The sequence below is a fragment of the Pleurodeles waltl genome, chromosome 3_1 (genome assembly GCF_031143425.1).
Source record: "Pleurodeles waltl isolate 20211129_DDA chromosome 3_1, aPleWal1.hap1.20221129, whole genome shotgun sequence".
Classification (NCBI taxonomy): Eukaryota; Metazoa; Chordata; class Amphibia; order Caudata; family Salamandridae; genus Pleurodeles; species Pleurodeles waltl.
Window position 1 is genome coordinate 227,410,814 of NC_090440.1, and position 22,281 is coordinate 227,433,094.

General features: G+C 42.2%; 1 protein-coding gene across 12 annotated transcripts in view; it reads right to left on the bottom strand.

Moving 5' to 3' along the window:
• Positions 1-22,053, bottom strand: part of NEO1 (neogenin 1) — a 514,543-nt gene extending 492,490 nt beyond the window's left edge. For all 12 annotated transcript variants that reach the window (XM_069222245.1, XM_069222241.1, XM_069222240.1 and 9 more), the window contains exon 1: positions 21,816-22,053. In XM_069222245.1, coding sequence (XP_069078346.1) covers positions 21,816-21,918 — 103 coding nt within the window. In that variant the 5' untranslated portion in view covers positions 21,919-22,053. The remainder of the gene's footprint in view (positions 1-21,815) is intronic.
• Between the last annotated feature and the right edge of the window lie 228 nt (positions 22,054-22,281).

Sequence of the window (22,281 nt, forward strand, 5' to 3'; positions counted from 1 at the left end):
CGGCACACGGGCAGGAGTCCTCCTGCAGGGGGCTCGCCGGAGCAGCGCGCACTAACGCCAGGGGGACCCCTCCCGGCGCCGTGAGCCCCGCCCGCCCGGGGGAAGGCAGCGATGCCACGCACGGGGGTGAATCGTGTGCGCACGCCATATCCCACCCCAGCCACCAGTACAGCCTGGACTCAGAGCGAGGGTGCCGGGTGAACTCTCCGGCCCGCCCGAGCCTTCAGCAGTCCGAACGGCCTCCACTGCGTAACAGCCCCCGTGCGGGGCACCGGACCACGACTGCACGGAAAAGGTACAAACTAGAGTTTCCTGGTTCTCTTTCACAGCCACCGACATAGTCACAATAAACGATTTCTTGTTGGGCTCTAGCTGCGTCAGCAATTCATGGCAGACCCTTAATATCGCAGCAGAGATTAACGCGCCGTAGACGGAGCCAACAACATCTGGCGGTTGTTTAGAGGACGCCCCGAAGGCTCTCCGGATAGGACGACAGCAGCAGTAATGGGAGATAGGACTATTTTGGTGAAAAAATATTTTGCACTGGCACAAACACAGAGGCAGCATCGTACGGGCTGAATAAATCCTGTCCGAGGGTGCACACATGGTAATAATGTGTGAGGCCAGGCTATGACCACACAGAAAAATGAATGATGCCCGAAACTCAGCATTTATGTCTCACATTTACAAGAGGAAAGCATACAGAAGTTAAAACTACGCACTGCACAATTTTAAACATATTGCAAAACATCGACAGAAACAAAAGGCAACACAAAAATACAACAGCACTGAAACACGGCAAAGAAACCCAAACTGGCGGTATTTATATAGTGCAAAGTTTCCAACTAATGACATTAAAACTCTCAGAAAAGGTGACATCATACGCAACGTGCCAAACAACGCAAGGGTTTCAAGCACAAAAACGCCCCATACTGTTAAACAGAAGGCCCAGCGTTTACAAAGCACAAGGCACGCTTTGTTAACACCTCAAACGTTGAAAATGCAGAGGCCATTCTTTGATACGCTCAGACAATGCCCGGCGTCTACTGATGAGATGAGAGCAGATCATATATATATATATATAGTTACACTCTGATCTTCTCACTTCAATCAGTTTCACCACTAGCATGGGAAGTAACCATGACAACACTCTCTCCATTAACCACTGAATTCATACGCTTAAGAAAGCTCAGTGACTTTCCAACTCGTATGGGGCAACCATCCCTAGCCACTTACAGAAGGTTTCTTGCACACCTCTTAGCAATGTGCCTAATGGACTAATAGTCGCATATAAACTATTGGAAACGCAATAGGCTGCATCAGAACTCGCTCATCGACTGGATATTCCTAGGTGCACAACATAGGACCTAGACACATCATGGAAGTATGCACCGTCGAAAGTTCTTTCCCACCCTGTACAAAACAGACACACATAAGGGACAGAGGTACAGTAATGCCAGCACATCTCCAGCCCCGCTCCCTCCAAACTACCAGAGGCTCTTATTGTGAGTGGTTACTTTACTGGGGTTACCCAATCCTGAAGAGCTATAAATTACAGAAGAAAGTAACAACATAATTTTAAACTTATTCTTAAGCACTTCATAGGCTGGTGTGATGCAACTCTGCACTTTAGGTGCACTTCCTAAAGCAGATTGCCTTAGTGTTTTACTCTTATTAAAAGCTAGCCTTCCAAGACGATGGGTGTCCGAGCTCCGAAAGTAGCCTTGCTCTTATGAGATCACCCATGTTGGGACTCCACAGATTGTCTAAATGTAAAGACTTTATGAGTGAGTTATAATAATTCGTAGAGACTCCTAGGTTCAATGGTAAGAAACTTCAGTGAGTTTAAAACGGGTGATAGGGGTCTGTGTATTGTACATATAAGAAGCAGAAAACAAGGAAAAGTTAAAAGAGGTGTTTATTCCTTTTAATATGATCCAAGAAGAAAGCCCGCAAAGTACAAACAGGAGCCACCAGTCAGCGCTGCAGTCCAGGCCAGCACCCAAAGTGAGAATGCTAGACTGGACTACAGCCACGACCATGGCAACAGAACAAACATCATATCTTTGAATGTACGCAATTTCAATATAATTAAAGCGGCACTAGCAAGCTAATAAAATACAATAAAACAAAATGAAAACCCACACTACAACAGAGATCTAAATTTCTTGCGCCGGGTGCCAACCGAGAAGCTGGATGAGGAGCTACATAGAGCACAGGGTACTTTGTGAACCCTTATGAGTAGAGAGTGGCTGCAGTCCAACTTTGAAATCACCTTGGATGGTGCTGGAGGTGTCTGTGGGTGGTGTGTTTCAGATGAAGAGGAATTCTGACTGGAGCAGGTTTAGCTTCCAATAACCTGGGCCATCTTCTAGGGAAAAAGTTATAAGAAATATTTTAGTGCTGTCATCCCGAAGGTGGTATAGATGATAAAGTAGTCTAGAGAAGGCAAGGAGTCCCATACGTACACTGAAGAGTGTCGGTGATCCTTGAGGAAACTCTTGATAAAGCAAAAGCATATTGGAGCTGGAGAGAGCTAACAATTTTAATGCTTTCACAACAGTTTTCCCGTTATGAAGAGCAATAGATGAGAAATGCACCACTGACAGCCAACTTCCTCTTAATGATTTTCAGTAGAGTAGAGTAGTTCTGGTGGTCTAAGTTCGCTGACAAGCCAAGAAAAATGAGATCACAGCTCCCGATAGTCAGTATACAAAGAGTTTCATACGCTATTTTTGTGTTGTCCTTTCAGTGTGATATCCTAACTTGATCTACTTGCAACTTTCTTAAAACTTTGCCAGGAAAGGGCAAATTTAAACTGGGTTTAAGATTATACAGATTCTTCTGATACATACTTTTGTTTTAAGTAAAAGCAAGACCAAATCTGTTTTAGGCATTCTGCGACTGTTCCTTGAAAAATGAATGTTGAATAGGTTCTAGCAGTAAAGTGTAATCAAGGAACCATTTCTTGGTTCCCAAAAATGCAATGAATGTTTGAGTTTGGATGAATGTTAATAAGCATTTTTGCAGGACTGACTTCTCAAACAAGTTCTCTTAGATTTCGGAATGATTTTGCCATTGTTCAGGTCTTTCAAAGAATGAGCACAGAGAAGGTTAACTTTTTGACACCTACACAAGAAAGGCGAAGAAACACATTTTTCTTTGGAGTTATTTGTGAGCAGCTAGGAGAAAGCGACAATAAGTTGCTTTGCATGGTCTATCTCAAGCCATCTGAAAATGTTTTTCTATTTATTTATTATCAACGTATTAAGTTTCTCAATAAAGTACATTTTGATACCAAATGTGTTCTAAAGACTTTGCGTCCTTCATTAAGTTTTTGTGTACCGCTGTGCCGGTTTCCTATTTGTCTTTATATTTTCGGGAGTCCTATTGTTCATGATCCTCCTCATGGTCTCAGTGTATTGAATTATGAGCCTACTGACCTCTTATATAGGAGGGATTGACCTGTGGGAGTAAATTACTTCAGAAAGCAATCTGGAAGTACCACTGTTCTTAGATATTTGGTTGGCGGGTAGTTCTAGTTTGAGTCAAGTGAGAAAGGGACGATCAGTAGGGATCAGAAAAATCAACAACTATCATCATGATTATCTCATCTACTTCTTGAAGAACTGGACTAAAGATTTTTGCAGACCTGGGGGACGTAAACAGGTGCACTAGGTTATTAAGTATGAAGATAAAGGACCTACAGCAGAATTTCTCATAGTCCCTCAGGAAGTTATTTCAACCCTTGAAGAGCCACCTTTCGGCCATGAATAGAATTACTTGTTCCATGAAAGCTACTTTGTCGTCCAGTGGATAATAGGTGGAGCAAAATTTTGTAGGGAGTTTGGTCTATCATTACTATTTCTCCTCAAGGCATTGAAAAGTTGAGAACTTTTATTTTTTAGGACTTGTGTTTCAATGAATCTTTGTGGATAACTCCACCATCAGTTAATTATAGCCAGCCATATAATAGGGGAACTGCAGTCTAACATTTGTGGAGATGATTCGTTCAGCCTGGTTTCATTTAGAACAACTAGATTCTCGTTGTAGAGGTTACAAGCGCTGCAATTTTCGGGTTATTTTTTAACAGTGTACCTGCAGTTATTTATGAGTCACTTAGGAGGACTGCACAGTACGTCCTTTAAGTTGTTTATCAGTAATTTGCTGTTTGTGTTCTCAGTGGTGACAACGTAGAAGACCTGTGTTCTAACTGTGGAAGTTTGAGTCATATCCTTGAAGCAAGTCCTCAATGTCTCTTGAGTAAGGGTCATTCTGGTTTTCCTAGTGCATGGTTCTTGACTGCTGCATGGTCTAGACTGGAGGGAAACATGTGGCCAGAAAGAAGTTGGTGAAATTTTGTGTTAAGGCATAGGACAGTAACATCCCTTACATTAGGAGGATAATAATCCCAGATGACTTTACTCTGATTAAAGGGAATACGTGAGCGGTGTCAAGGGATTAAGAATTTACAGTAGGTGAGGAGGGGGGGCTGATGTTAAAGTAGGTGTTGAAAAAGAAGATGTTCACATTTTTTCAAGAGATGTATTGGGTATGAATGGAGGAATTTTGCACTGGAGAAGGAGGTAATAACGGTATCAAGGATGAAAAAGTACATTAGATTTTGTTAAAGTTAGGGAGTGCTAAACAAATGTAATAATGCAGTGATGTAAAGCGGGGCCCAAAAAGAAAATATAAACAGTGCAAGCAGGGAACATAGAGGTGGCACTTCACGTGGGATGTGAAGCAGTTAGAGGATGCTGGCAGAGACAGGATGTTTTAATTGGAATGTGAAGGTATGTTTTTTGGGAGGTGGTGGGGGCTTTATTCACTACTGTCTAATAATTTCCATGCAAATGATTTCTGTGTGCCAGATGTAACCGTAGTAAAACTGCCACAACCCACTTCAGGCATAATGCCTCTCTAAAAATATACTGAGAGAACCTACATAAAATACACATGGTTTGCAACTACAACGATTCTACATTCACGTTATAGGCAGATTTCTATTTACACTGATGCATTAAGGCACAATATACACTCTGCTTTTCAAAAGTTTACATTTCACAAGCCGCTTTAATGTGCTTGTGCCCAAAATAAAAGTGAGATAAATTTTACATACCAAAAAAAAAATACATTAAAAAAGTACATTTACAAATGTGTGTTTAGACAACTACAGAAATACTACGACAGGGAGCTGGCACACCAAGTTCCCAACTCATCCTCATAATGCACCTGCATTTCTATGCAGACATATGAATTGTCTCATTGTCACTTTCTGAACAGCGTAAGCTCTCTTCACACACCTGTGCTTTGGTCTAACACTAAAGTACTGTCGAAACCAACGGCTGTGGCTATTAGCATTTACCTTCCCAGAACTGGGCCAAATTTAGGTAGCCCTGGGTTTTATTGAAAACTATTTCGGCTGGAGTGTTTTAGCTCAGCAGCAAGCAGCAATAACATTATAGACACACTCCTGTGGCCTCCAACATACTTAGCTTTTATTGTGCCAATGGTCCCAATTTAACTGCTTAATTTCTGCTTAGTGAGGATCTCTTTAGTAGTAATCCTTGAACGTCTGCCTAAAACGTTCTAATCTGAAATCGAACTGGCCTTTCCTCCTGTGGCGTCCAGAAAAATCTACTCGCCCACTCCCATAACTCTCATATTTTATCAGGTCGAGCTATTTTTAGGACCTACTCGGCCCTTAGAGATACTTGACAAAGAACAGGTGTTCTGTTCAGTCACAAAGCAAAGAGGCAATAAAGACACCTTTAAATCTTGTTTTTGTCACATTTGCTCTGTGTCCAGAAAAGATGGGCAAAATTCACTTTGTCTTTTTTTTCCTTTTGACTGCAGAGTTCCAGGATTTTCTAAGATGAAAAGTCTGACCTGCTGTAAAAAGTGTTAAATGAAAGGCTGTACGGTGACAGTTTTTTCCTAACACAACATTTAAATAACGTCAGCTGTACAAACATTTCAAAATATAAGTCAGTACTTCTGTGTGATGAAAAAAAAATACTTTAATAGTATGAAAAAAAATCATAACACTTTACTTGGTGATGTGCAAATGATAAATGTTTTCTGAAATCCAGTTTTCACAGATTGTTACTAAACTATATGGTTTTATTAGTAAAGCTGCAATTTAGTGGGAAGGTTTTTGGACATTTCTTTTAAATTTACTGTCTGTAAATGACAGTGTGCTACCACATCATGCTTTAGTAACATATTTACTAAAATTGAGTGTTTAAACAAACTGAGAAATACTCATGTCCTCATGGCAATGCTATTAGTAAGCTAGAAGGCAAATCATGGATCATGTGTACCCTATATGTGGACTAGATTCTTATTATAAATGGAGCAAACAATGTCTATTTAATCAAACAAAAGAGGTTTTTTTGTACAGCAGAAATGCTGAACTCCCATATTTGAAGGTGCACTCATGTGACAATGAAAAAAAGGTTGACTCTGTAATATAAAATATTTGTCCAGGGTCACACAATTTGAGTCCTGTTTACGGGTCAAGTACATTATACAAGTTAATGGACCTGCAGGTCTAGTAAAAAAATAATTATGATTTTTTTTTTGGGGGGGGGAGGGAGAGGAATGGGAGGGAAGAGAGAGAGAGTGTGTGTGTATATATACACCAAACACCATGTTAATTTTTCCGAAACTGTACCAATAAACAGATATTCATGCATTACTAAGGTACAAAGTTCAAATTCAAGTTTACTGCACATCAGAGAGAACGTACAAGAAAACCACATTACTGAGTAACAGACTGCATGTTACAATTAAATAACACACTGAAAAAACTCTGTTAGAAGTTAGGAAGCATAGCCAATGTGATTTTACCTCACCATACAACTTGAATTACTTATAATATGGTTTTGGTTACATTTTTAACTGAATATACAAGAACAAATGCTATGGTATAAACTATAAATAAAGAATGTAATATTATATTTATAACAATCATTGAGTGAGGGGTATGGCCCACTCAGGCTCTCTCAGTTGTGCACCATGGCCCCTACCAACACTTAACAATGCTAATAGCATCAACAGGTATTGGCTGCCACACTGCCCCATATTGCTATGGTGGAAGCAAATGAGAATGACACTCGAACAAACTAAAAGCAGAAGAGGGGCTGATTCAAAGCCTGTCTTTATTTGTGTACATACATTAATACGTATGCATTTCTTATTCATTTGTTTTTATTACAAGAGCCTGGCAGACAACTAAACGTTTAAGGTCCTCTTATGAGGGTAGAACAAGGACCATCAGTGTAAATCGTCCATCCCCAGATTTTGTCAAAGGGGAGAACTGGCACGAAAACAGTCGCCCACTAAGGTAATTAGTGAAACTCCATTTAACAAAATACCCATCTAATGTTTAAGTAAGGTGCAATATCAATCAATCTCACAGCATGCTGCCTTAAACATGTGATTTTCATAATATATATTTCAGCCTGCTGCCTTTGTCATGACTTTTCATAATAAACCAATCAGGTATATATATCCTTTAAAATTGTCTTGTCACGAAAGTAACTCTGGCCTGCTACATTGAACATAAACTTTCCCACAAGACAACCATTAGGCATACAGTTATAATATGAACAAAATTACAGCTGGCTAAGCAATGTACAACCCTTCATACACAGGCCTAACTAACATGGATGCTAACAGTCCAAATCTTCTACCAGCAGGGTCTGTAAAAAGAAGTAAGCAAAAAGCATCCTTGCCTAGTAGTACAGTGATCTGTGAGCGTCCATGTAAACAATACCTTTTTATGGTCTTTAACACAGTGTAATTCCAAATCCACCCTTAAATATCTATTGGCTTTAATACATCCTTTTCAGAATAAATAAAAACTACTGCCTTCGTCAATACTTTTCATAATACATAGATCAGACTTGAGGCCTTTGCCATAGCTTTTCCCCAATTATCTAATCAAGCCTTTTGTCTTTACCACTGGCTTGTCACCATAAGGTGCTCGGACGTACGGTTTTGTGCATAGGATGGCAAATATCGGGCATACAGCCATAAAAATACAAATATGTGCAAAGTGACTGTTGAAAAAACAATATGTAGCCCTTCTGAAAATGGCCCAGCAAACTTTATCATATTGCAAACTTTCAACCCCAAGGGTTTGTCAGACGAGGTGACCAGCACAAAAAGCCTTGCCTAGTGTAGAAATATGCAATATTCCACATAGCAAAGTATTGGTCTACGTGCTTTACCAGAGTGTAAGAGACCCATTTAAAAGCATATTGCTTTGACATACACTTAACAATAAACAGTTCAGAACTAATGTATCTGTCATAACATTTTCATCATAAACAAATGAGGCTATAGTGCTTCGGTGTGGAATTTATGGCAAAGCAGTGGTCCATGGCACTGGAACAGGTGAAATACATGTCTCGCAACACCTGCCTGAAATCCACACACTAGAACTACTTACATCAAACCTACCCAACACCACATCGCCTCCAAAAAATGATCCAGAGGGTGTCTCCGGCTTGCCCACACTGAGGCCACCAACGCCACATTTATACATATGGTATGGGAACCCCTCGGTTACTGCGGGTGTGGACACAGGTGATGAAGCAGATATGGAAGCTGACTGATGTGCAGCTATCACCTGGTCCACTCCTCTGCTTCCTTGGGGTCACGAAATGCACAAAACGCAACAAAAACTACTGAAAGATTGTAGATCTGGTGTTATTCCTCTTTAAGAGATTACTATGGCTTGGAAAGCCCCACGCCCACCCACGATCAGACGTTGGCTTCAAGTGACTAACAAATGGGCTCTGGCGGAGGCCATCATCTGACTGCCGGATACGGGGAGGTAGCAGTGCAGCAACCCTCAGGGACACTTATGTTCTCAAACTATTTGACAAGTTACACAAGCCTCCCTTCTAGGGGACTGATCCCTCCTGCACTGCACCCTGGATATAGTAGAGTGGTAACAGCGGCCGCTCATTCGGTCAGGCGTGCACACATACTGAGGCACACTAGGGCTCTTGAGAATCCTGGATGGAGTCCCTGTGAGAGTGTACCCCCACCGTAACCCCCTTCCCCCTCTCGCCTCCTCCCCACGGTGGCCACTGCCGACACATTGGGTTGGCCTTGAGCTCCTTGTATACCTGCTGCCGGTCTCCCCATTGCTGCATAGAGCGACTTCAGTGGAAGGGTTTTATTACTTGTTAGCTGTCAGTTTACTCTACTTTTATTACAGGTAGATTGGCTACTCCTCTATGTGATTAGATACATTAAGTACGATAGGCTTATTATCACACGTGTGCCCCATGCCACATTTCTCTGCTTCTTAATGTGTGATCTGCTCAAAGAAAACTTTAATTATATGCGAAGTGGCCCAAGCTTGATTGTTCACTCTATGACTATAGTTATTGATGCATTCTGCCTCATAAGTGATGGTTCATGTTTAAACGCCAATAAAGAAATTTAAAAAGAAAAAAAGAATTCAGTCCTATTGCCTCATTCATACATTTTCCCATTGAACTAACTCAGGCCTGTAGTTTTTATCACTGGCTTCTCATACCTAACTCACTCCTACTGTACTGAATATCAGCTTTCTCACAAGGCAACCATCGGCCATACGGTCATAAAATTAAATATATATACAAAACTACATCTGGCAAAACAAAACGAGACTCCTGCTATGAAGAGAAAAGGGATTTTCACAAGGAACACCTCCTGCCCCCAAGATATGTTAATGTGGGTTTTCAGTACCAAATTCCTTGTATAGTATTCTGATCTTTGAGATTTCATGTAACAAGTTAACTGTCTACAGCCTTTCAAACCGTATAACATGAATGAACTCTTACAGACGCGTTTGTTTAAAAATATATTTTCACAATAAATAACCCAGGTCTACTGCCATAATAAAAAAGAACGGACATACAGGGAGTGCAGAATTATTAGGCAAATGAGTATTTTGACCACATCATCCTCTTTATGCATGTTGTCTTACTCCAAGCTGTATAGGCTCGAAAGCCTACTACCAATTAAGCATATTAGGTGATGTGCATCTCTGTAATGAGAAGGGGTGTGGTCTAATGACATCAACACCCTATATCAGGTGTGCATAATTATTAGGCAACTTCCTTTCCTTTGGCAAAATGAGTCAAAAGAAGGACTTGACAGGCTCCGAAAAGTCAAAAATAGTGAGATATCTTGCAGAGGGATGCAGCACTCTTAAAATTGCAAAGCTTCTGAAGCGTGATCATCGAACAATCAAGCGTTTCATTCAAAATAGTCAACAGGGTCGCAAGAAGCGTGTGGAAAAACCAAGGCGCAAAATAACTGCCCATGAACTGAGAAAAGTCAAGCGTGCAGCTGCCACGATGCCACTTGCCACCAGTTTGGCCATATTTCAGAGCTGCAACATCACTGGAGTGCCCAAAAGCACAAGGTGTGCAATACTCAGAGACATGGCCAAGGTAAGAAAGGCTGAAAGACGACCACCACTGAACAAGACACACAAGCTGAAACGTCAAGACTGGGCCAATAAATATCTCAAGACTGATTTTTCTAAGGTTTTATGGACTGATGAAATGAGAGTGAGTCTTGATGGGCCAGATGGATGGGCCCGTGGCTGGATTGGTAAAGGGCAGAGAGCTCCAGTCCGACTCAGACGCCAGCAAGGTGGAGGTGGAGTACTGGTTTGGGCTGGTATCATCAAAGATGAGCTTGTGGGGCCTTTTCGGGTTGAGGATGGAGTCAAGCTCAACTCCCAGTCCTACTGCCAGTTCCTGAAAGACACCTTCTTCAAGCAGTGGTACAGGAAGAAGTCTGCATCCTTCAAGAAAAACATGATTTTCATGCAGGACAATGCTCCATCACACGTGTCCAAGTACTCCACAGCGTGGCTGGCAAGAAAGGGTATAAAAGAAGGAAATCTAATGACATGGCCTCCTTGTTCACCTGATCTGAACCCCATTGAGAACCTGTGGTCCATCATCAAATGTGAGATTTACAAGGAGGGAAAACAGTACACCTCTCTGAACAGTGTCTGGGAGGCTGTGGTTGCTGCTGCACGCAATGTTGATGGTGAACAGATCAAAACACTGACAGAATCCATGGATGGCAGGCTTTTGAGTGTCCTTGCAAAGAAAGGTGGCTATATTGGTCACTGATTTGTTTTTGTTTTGTTTTTGAATGTCAGAAATGTATATTTGTGAATGTTGAGATGTTATATTGGTTTCACTGGTAATAATAAATAATTGAAATGGGTATATATTTTTTTTTTGTTAAGTTGCCTAATAATTATGCACAGTAATAGTCACCTGCACACACAGATATCCCCCTAACATAGCTAAAACTAAAAACAAACTAAAAACTACTTCCAAAAATATTCAGCTTTGATATTAATGAGTTTTTTGGGTTCATTGAGAACATGGTTGTTGTTCAATAATAAAATTAATCCTCAAAAATACAACTTGCCTAATAATTCTGCACTCCCTGTATGGTATTGAACAGAACTTTTCTCAGTAAACCAATGAGGCCTATACAGCCTTTATCACTGTCTTGTAGCCATAACTACCCCCAGCCCACTATTGTGAGTATAAGCTTCCCCTCAAGGCAATTCTCAAACGTAAATTTATTAAATTACAAGTATATATGATTATTTAAAATTACTATTAAGAAAATAAATTACCCCATCCTGAGAGACTCTAACAAGAATTATCAGTGTAACTGTTCTACCTTCAGGGATTGTCAGAGTGGATAACCAACACCAAAAACACCTGCCTACAACAGTAATCTGTGAGACTGTATTAAAAAATCCTCTGTACAGGCTTCAACAGTGAATTACCAATCCACCCACACAGGTCTATTGGTTTAAACATATGCTTTTCACAATAAGTAAGTTAGCCTAGCACCTTTGTCATACATTTTCAAAATATTTTGCCATCGGACATAACTTTCGCAGTGAACCAATGAGGTCTGCAAATGCAGAGATCGTTCTTGCCTCCAGCAGCACTCTGAACCGACCATAAACCTTACACAAATAAACAATATATAATATATGTATTCCTGCATCCCTTTCTTCCAGCTCCTTTTTCCATAAATGCATTTACGTCCCATAACAGCGTTAAGCACTACACTAGCAACAATATACACAACTCGCATACCAGTCTTCTGCTCGTCTTCCTCTCCTGTGCTCTGTATGAATGTTATGTGTCCCAGTGCTACAAACAGCCAACCACTGCATGTCAGCCAGCCATGCGAGCTGGAGGTCACTAAGGCCATTCTCCCAGTGTTAACCACAGACTTTCATGCCATATCTCATGGCAGTGTAGTCTCCCATGATACGCCAGAGGGCAGGCCAAACCTGTTCATGCAGGAACACAACTTTCTTAGATGATCCACCAGTCATGGAAGGCTTACCCATCCTACGGCCATATTCTGCTGGCCATGCACAGTTGTGAATCGTCACAGCACATGGTCTGCAGCATTTCAGTTTTTAGCAAATCATACAATATCAACCGTTTACAGAACGACAGCTGGCCGTGCAGGGTCACATCCTACCATAACATATTACAAACTGCTATTTGCGGTAGCAATCTCCCAAAGACAGGTCTACTTAAAATGCACAACCGTAGTCCTTGCCGGTCCATTTGTTAGCCAAACAGAATAAAAGACATCCAAATGGTCACATTAGAATTGCTGATCCGGATGATAAAGGCCACGAACTCAGACATAAGACAAAGCAGGGAGCAGACGAGCAACTCTAAGCGCAATGGACTTAATACCCCTCAATTTACACTGCATCTATGACCCACCAGAACCGCGCTCATGTCACACAATGAGACTTGGAGCTGGCGATTGACAAATGAAAAAAACTGATTAAGGAACTCTACACATATTGAATCACCTCCCAGAGAGCGTGAATACCCCTCTGGGAATTCTGCACACTGATTAAATAACGTTGCAGGTTTCGTATAGAATTCTGAGTAGTGTTGAATAATCGAGCAGGGGCTTTTGTTTACAAAAAAGCTGCGAATAAATGCATTAAATTACTGCAGCGGATTAATTGATGCTGCGTTCTCTGAGATATACGAGTACATACATCATCAACTACACACAATTTTAACGGATAACCATATTTTTGTAAGATTGCATACGAGACCAAAGGAAGACTTTTCAGAAATGTGTTCTCAGACGGACTGCCATGGTTAGTCTGTCCCTCACACCACAAAGGAGGCCCTTATGGCATATGTAGGCTCGATGTGACAGATGTTCAGAAAGACACAGGATTTCTTAACCACAAATTTCATCTTGCACCGCTCATAACCATACAGAGGGTTTGCGCAGTCTTCGAAAACAGAAAGGTACGGTGCTTCAGAATGTAATACAATAGGAAACCACAACACACCTTCCAACCATAACTTTATACGAAAATTCACTTCAGACCTATTACCCATAAAAGACTTCTAAGCCATTGTAATACGCCACACCTAGACTTTTGGTTGAAGATACTGGGTAGCACACTAAACAATGAATCATTGAACAGGTAGGTAGGACACATTTTGCTTCAAGCTCACTATTCTGTCTCACTTACTGCTAGAGAACATACACGCATTTTGAAAGTGAAAGATTGCCAATGACAAGACTAGACCGCAACCATCACATCAAACGTTTTTCAAACAAAGCACAACACACACTCAACCAGGCATAGAGCTCCACCAGTAATCACTGCATGCAGATTCGACGCATACAAGGCCATACTAGCAGCAGATTCGTGACATGCAAATGCTAGCTAATCCAACACACAGCACTACCACCCCAGCTGAGGCATTCAAACAAAGGACACTTTTACAATATCTTTGCAACATATGCACCGAGAAACTATCTTTCAGAATGGTCAAACTTTAGAGTGAAATAAAAAAAATAAAAAATAAAAATCCTACCTCATCCAGCACAAAGGAGTATTAGAGTTGGTGAGCCACCACAGATATGTGAATGGTTCTCTATGTCTCTAAGCCTGGAATAAAAAGCTAAATTATTATATATCTCTCTCTCTCTCAACGATGTCTAACCATATTCAAATACAAAAAGTGCAAGGAAAAAAAAAACAGTTGAGAGCAAGAACCACCTCCCAAAACAATGAAATCCCGTCTCGAATGTGTAAACATAACTTAAAATGTTTCTTGAGATTTATAAATCAACTATCTTTTTGGAACTAAAAATGCAAGCATCCGTGATTCAGTTTGGATCAAACACATAAGCGGGTTTTATGGATCTTTTCTCTTGACTTACTCGCAGCTGCACCCCCATAACAAATAAAGCAAAGTCAGATGGTGCTCCAGGACCACACAATCAACCAGACATTTAAAATCAGATGTAACCTTTCAAATCAGATGTAAGCTTTTGGTCCCACAGTCTGATGCCCTTTAACAAGTGCATGGCAAACCAGATCTTAGAGGCTTTGAGAGAAACTAACCTGAACCCAGTTTATAAAAATACTTGAGACTCCAATAACAAAACCTAGGTTAAACTTTCGAGCGCCGAAGCACATAATATGTAGCAATCATACCCGTGCTCAACTTTGGGCACAACGAAACTTTAATGGTGGGAATCACCAACTGCTCTAGCAGGGATTAAAAAAACAAAAAAAACAATGAAGAAATATGTAAAAATAGTTTCTCATTTGCAAGAGAAAGATGATGGTGTCATTAATTCTCACGACTGGACTGTGGTAACTTCTTATGATCAACCGAATCAATAGCAATATTGGAAGACTAATTTGTCTGCACATTTAAAAATAAAGTTTGTCTTATGGAATGGGCAGCCTCCCACAAAGGAATTTACTCTGAAATGGGAAAGAAAACAGTCCGCACTAACCTGCAGACTCTGACATTATAGAAAAGGAACTATTTTACAAAACCTGTGTGTATGTCCAGGTTTATTACAGCCTCGTGGAAAGCTCCTGAGCTCAATCATTAATAATCTGCATATATAAACTTGCAATCACATTCTGAGCCTGAATAGATATCATTCACAGTTAAGGTGCAAATCTGTGAAATGTATGGATTACATTTCACATATGCTGACATTTAATCTCTGATATTAACAATCTCTTATTGACAATCCATATAGCAATTTATAAAGCGAAATTGGTTTTAAAGAATTTGCCTACAAGTATTTACAGGATGAATTGTTTTCCAACATTAAAACGACATACACATTACTTCTTTCAATATGTAAATTTGTGGTCAGCTTTTTTATTCTCTGCTTTCATACGTTTGTTTTGTAATAGTCTGAATTAACCATGCAATAAAGAATTATCTAAATCTTTGCAACTACGCACCGAGAAAGTGTGATGTCTCAATTTAGAAGAGGATTTGACAGATGGATCCAGTGACAGCTATTCTATTGAATTGATTTTAACGAAGTCTTAGTACATTCCTTAACAATGGTGTTTTCCATATTGAACAAGCAGCTAGCTACCACAATATAATTATACAAAAAAGCCACAATCTGAGATTTTCTGGCTGAGGCGGCTAATAGTATTCCTCAAAGGTCTTTGCCTAACCATGTTGGGAAAATGACAAATTAAGAAGCAGTGAATATTAACTCCCTCTCATAATGAGATATAATTATCAATTAGATTTTCATGTTTTCTGCTTATGAATATTTAGACACAGTACCTAGGGTACAAACATCCCAAGTTCTAATAAGCAGTCTATAGTCTTATGGCATAAACATAAGCAGTTAGCCATTCCCTCTGGCAATATCACGTGCGAAATAGCCATAATGTTTTTCACTGTACAAGAGGGAAAACTAGCGTACCAAATGTCAAAAAGTCATAAATCTGTGTTTGTCGTCACAGTAAGGAAAAGAAATGTAACTATTTTCTCAAAACAACAACCCAAAGTTGAGAACCACATGTTCTAGGTTTCAGAAATGGGTGCGCCGCAGAAGCAAGAACTGCTTTATTATTGTTTGTTTTTTCCATATCTGCTCCACCAGGCACTTCTCCAGCTTATATAGGTATTGCTTTATTTACACACTTCTGCAACATCGATATCCTAATTTATCTGTAATTCCCAAGTGCCATGCTCCATTCATAGCTTCATGTTCTGCTACATACTGTCTCCAATACGCCCAGCTCTATTCTCCATCTCCACCATTTCCTATGAGCACTCTCCATCCTTCAATTTTTGTACTCCACCCTCTAACCATGGCTTCCTTTTTGCCCTTCTCTATCCTTATCGTTCCCTATGTCGTTTTCTATACTGCACTTCTTCTATTCCCCTCTCTACCCTTCACATTCCCCATGCCATCACGGTGCTACTTTTCCTCTATGCCCTACTCTATCTTATGATTTCGCTGTACACTCCTCCACTCTATAATATGTTATTTGTACAGAGCTCATATCCCTTTGTGGGATGCTGTAGCAGTTGTCAATGCATGTAGCACGCCACACCACTTAGGCAAGTGATTGGTTGGATGACTGCTGCCTTTACTTTGAGCCTGTATAAGAAGTACTTCCATGTCGGACATAAGGAACAATGAGGTGTAGTTGCCATGTTACACGATGCCATGCTTAGAGGGGCACTGGATCGGGAAGTGAGAAATACACACAGTCTTAAAATGTATGTTATGCTGGCAGCTCAGTTAAGCTCTGCAAGTTTTACAGCGCCCTGTTATATGATTACCATTATGGTGTAAATGGAAGAGATTTCCCAAGACAGACTGTGTAATCATCACCCTTTGTCCTTCTAAAATGTCAGTGCTCAGAGCATGCGACTATTTGGGGCCCAAAGAGTGAACCAAGTTAAGAGTTCTCTGGTGACCAAAAATGTGGAGATCTCTTTAGTCTCAGAAGGACTGTACGGTTGCAACTGCGTGGTTATGTGCACAGACCTGTATAGCTTGCATCTATGCCATTCAGTTGCCAGCAAGGACCCACATGTCCTTTCATAAAGTAAATGCCCACCCTCTTAACTATAAGAGACCATGAACTGAACTGGTGTCTAATACATGGTTACACGAATATCAACTGGAGTCACAAGCAATCCGAAACATCGTCGGCAAGTCCTCACAGTCCATCAAACCAATTCTTCTTTTATTCTAAAGTTCTTCTCGAATGAAATGCTCTACACAGCCAACGTGTGTTTAGTTCCTTGATAATAACCACAATGATCGTCAGGGCTAGGGAAAATACATACAAATATAAAACTAGTCCATATGAATCAACACAGTTGAAAACTGTAATTACCTTCAGCTAAGGACAGGAAGAAAAAATGACTTAACAGTATCACCTATAATCGTTGAACGTTGGAATTTGCTGTATCCCATAAAATTGTAATCCTGTGTTTGCCCTGTACGAGACATTCCCCAGTGTCTCTGTTAGCTAGCTAGCCCTGTAATGTTCGGTCTGTTTTTCTTTAAGTGATCTTACGGTGTGGCCCACATACACTTTACCACAAACCTAGTAAAACAAACAACATATTTAGAACTACTTGTCATAGTGTTGCTGCAGAATTCTGGGCTTGTGTATTGAAAAGTCTTCTTACCCAAGGCAAATCTGCAAGTACTACAAATGTTCTTAGTTCTACAAATGTCACTTGATTTATCCTTTTCGGGCCATTTATTATGCACTGGCTATGATTTAAATGTTATATCTTCTAGCCATCCTGTTGTTTCTAATGCTCCGTGGGCTTATGAGACGGTAATTATCAAAACAGATGGGCATCCAGCCCAACAAGCACTATTCCTGCATTTGTACTTACCTTGCTTCCCTTTATCTCGCATATCTTATGTTTCCCTATGTTCGTTCGTCCACTATAGGATGTACTTGTCCAGTCTTTTGCTCAAGGTATTATGATTTTCTATCACATTAATCCTTATGGTCTGATTTCATATTTGTATATTTTGCTCTAACCCTGACAAACTCATTAGGTTAATAGCAAGACAAAACACACACTGGCTGGCTAGAACATAATCAGTGAGAAAAACGTTTTAATATTGTGTCTGACGGACTATGATGACTCTGGTAATATATAACAACGGCAATTGTAGTTGAAACTGCGTTATTTTCCTTTACCCTATTTGGAGACGTTTTCAGTAACTACTCATCTTTGCTGAGCACCCGACCAAGGACACTAAAGACTTGCTGGGCACTTTTGTTACAATTTAGATACGCGTGCACTGACACTACTCTGGCAGTCCAACTGTTCACTGAATTATATAAATTTGATGCTGAGATGACTGTCATAAAGACTGCAGTGACTTCCCACCATCTTTTTGTTGGCAGTAGAGTTGACTTAGGGCCTCATTACTAGTGTGGTTAGTGGTGGTGGGGAGGGGGGGGATTGCGGGCCCATAGCTCTGCTTCCTCAGTGCCCTCCTGAATCCTGTGCTTCCACCGAATCCTCCTGCATCCTGTCTTCTCTAGACTTTGCTAGATGTTTCAACCCCTTGATGCCCTCCTCTCCTTCGACTAATCTTCCTAGTAGCATTTACAACTTCTGAACTCTCCAGCATCATGGGGTTCCATAATGCTCTCCAGTATCATGGTCTCCCTCTAGCCCTCCTGAATACCTCGCTGCTTCTGCGCTCTCTTGTAGTCCTTACTTCCTATGTGCTCTCCTGTACCCCTTGCTTTCTCTGTGCCATTCAGCAACCTGTGCCTTCACTAGGCTCCCCAGTCTCCTGTGATTCCACTATGCCCTCCTGTATAATCTGTTTTCTCCGTGCCCTCTCTTCGGTCTCTCCTGCATCCCTTTCTCTATGCTCTCCGGTACCCTATGCTTCCTTATTAACAGCACGCTTTACTTCATCAATGTCCTATTCTGTTCTTTACTTCTCCGGTATACTCTACTTCTCCCTGGTTTCCTTCTGGATGAGGCGTTTCTATGTCCTCTGGTAAATGGAACAGGTTCAGCTAAGGCATCCAAGTCAGGGTTTGAAAGGAAGGTACAAGCTTTATATATCCTGCATAGCTATTGATCAGCCCCTTTTAGTCACGGCCCATAAAACCATACAACCCTCCACCACAGATCCCTCCCTTGCTTTTCGTTCATGAGGTCAGTGCTTTTGTGATGTGAATTGCTCCCCGCACAATGCTCTACTCACGCTTTTTACAAGGTAATCCATCAATGACTGAGTTGCGTTTCAGGTTTTGTCACCCATCGCAACAAAGCAAAGCCCCCCCCCCACCGGTGGCAGAAGAACCCTGCCGCTCCAGACAAACGAGAGATGACAAGGAACACAAACTAAGCTCACGGGTGCTCTCTGACAGCGCTTGGAAGACAACGAGGAACTACAAAAACAAATAAAAAAATGTTTCCACAGATGAGAGCCTAGAAGTGTTTTCCCTTGAACCCGTAACCCTCGAAATAAAGGATTCTCGTGATGGCACCGAATTACACATATAGCACTTCTCATTCACTGAGTGACTGTTGCAGTGATATGCATAGGATGTCACGGGCAACGACTTACCTATTCAGTTTATGTGTATACGCCACACACACACTACCTCCAGGACACAAAATGCAGCAGCCCTGTGTGGACGGTGAAAACGGTCCATTGACACTTCTACTCCTAACCGTGCCCTCCTTATGGTAGCCTTCTTGATCTGCCAGTGGTGAATTTGGACAGCGAGGCTTCAGTCCCTCGAGTGAGTACGGGAAAACATTCTCTGCAATATGCAATAAAAACAATCACCCCCTGCAGCTACCAAGAGCCCTGTAATGATGGAGATGCGTCCTTTTAACTGAGCAACTGAAAACGTCAGATAACAACGAGTGTAACATTCATGGTATCAAGCAGTGATCTATCAGCAGATAGCAAGTCGTGAACCTGTCGCGCCTTACTCCAGTTTTGCTCCGTCGCATTTGTTTTATGGCAGATTGGAATGTGACGTCATCCAGCTAAACCGAGCTGCAAACAATTGCAAACCAAAATGAGAATAATCTTAAATTGCACGTACGAATCTGACGAATGCACTGCTTTCTCCCAGATGTAGATCCAAAACAACGGCTGCGCTCGCCTGTCCGTTTCACAGTGCTGTGGGGACATCGCACTGGCAGTGTACATTGTTACATTTCTCATACATGGGGGTCTAGGAGACACGGCGTCCAGGCCCTAAGTTACAACGGCGTGCTTAACACGAAACTATGCACTGAAAACTGTAATGTGTCCAAACACACACATCACTGCCGATCACCTAGTTGTGTTGCCAAATAAAGTGTTTTGATGGTATACTGACGTAGTAACACATTTGAAAGGTATTTAACAAGCATGGACAATAAAATGACGCTTCTAATGCCTTTCGACAGCACCGCCTCTTCGTCCTTCAGATGGTCACCCTCCACCCCGCTTTCCCCCTGGCCGCCTCTTTCCTCCCCTGGCTCTTCTTACAAGCGGTTTCTGAACATAAATAAACGGAAAGAATAGCCTCGAGTCAGAGAATGCGGCTGACTGAGAGACAGACGGTTGCAGATTTCCACACAGCGCCCAATAAGGACACCGAGTTACAAGAGAAGTAATTTTATTTAGACAGGAAGGCGCTTTAAAAACAAGGTGGCTCCAGGTACATCGACCCTCATGTCACATTCCTGAATGTGCCTTGGTTGGCATCCGAGAACACCTCCAGTAACCTCAGACTGGATCCATGCTGACAGTGAATGGGCCACACCCCCTGCCAGGCCCCTCCCACAACCACAATCAAATGCTTTTCAGACGACGGCCACTAGTGGATTCTAAGACTGCCTCCGATGGCAATTCCCATGGTTCTCATATCCACTTCTCACCGCAATCCCAGTTTCCAGCCTCTCGTACGATTATCCTAGCAATCAGAGACCCACTCCAATCATAGTCCTAGGGTTCCCCCATAACATTTCAACACAATCTTGGGCCGCTCAGTCTATTCCCCACAAACAACCAGCCTTCGTCCCTTTTGCAGCCGGAGTAATTTAAGACACCCCGCAGTCCAATGCTACAATCGCAAAACCTCACTGATAATCTACCTCAATATAATCGGCCCGTGAGGCCCGACCCACACTCCACCTTGATTTCGTTTATAAGCTTTACACACGTTTAATGTCCGTCCATAGGACCCATCTAGGACTACAATTCAATTTCGTCAACACAACAAATACTAAGTGGTCGTCCAAGGTTGCATCCTCCATGCCCAAGAGTTCCAGCCCCACAACACCGCATTCAGCATTCACGGATCCACCAACGTATTGTTAAAGATCTCATAGCACCCAAAATCACACAGCAGCACCCAACCACAAATGAATAGGGCTCACGATAAACTCTAGCTCAATACTACCACCAGAAAGTCTACTTACTGCCCAAACAAAACAGTGGCCCCAGGCAGTTATTGTCAAAAACCAAGGGTCGACCAACACACTTTGTCGTGGCCCTTTCAAAACTGCAATCTGAGGTTGGAAAGCATCCCGAACACAAAGATTTCAGAGTTCAAAAGAACCCCCAGACATACACAATTCCAGGGTTCACGGCTCCAACACCACCACCCTGGGGAAAACAGTAAAAGCTGTCTAGTACGATTCAAGGGTTCACAGCATCACCACCCCAGTCCCGGGGTGCAAGGGCACCCATCACCACAAATCAGGTTTTCGGAGCGCCATAAACCTAGGTTTCAAATGACACCCACTACGATCCTGGATTTCAGATCCCCTATCACGGGAAACGGAGAGCGTTCCCCGGCTGGACTTGGGGGAAAAGGTCTGCAGGCCGCCCCCTCCCCTTAGTATTCACCGGGTTGAATGCGAGTGAACCCCCCTCCCCCACATCACTTCCCCAAGGATCCTTACCTGGCTGGTGCTGGCCGCTTCTTGCGGCGTTCGCCGGGTCCTGACCCACAAGCAGCAGAAGGAGGAGGGGGAGAGGCCCCCAGAGCCCCCGCGCCGCCGACATTACCGCCCGCACACCGGGCCTCGAATCTTGCTCTCACGGAATTCAGCTGGCAAATCACTCCATCCCGCACCGCAAGCAACCTGAGGAGCCTCGCGCTAGCTCCAGCCGACCCTCCAGAGCGAGGGGGCGGGGCACACACGGCTGCAGCGCGCAGGCGCGAGACGCAGGAGGGGGTGGGGCACGCGACGGCTCGCTACGCATGCGCTGGCGGGTGCGCAACATACGGGTACACGCATCAGGGTGTGGGGAGCAACCACTAGGCAGCCGGAGATCACAAGTCCCTTGTTCTTTGCTTTGAGTTCCTCGTTCGAAGCAGGGGACGCTTCAGTTGATAATTTGACCATTCTAAAACTACTTTGAATA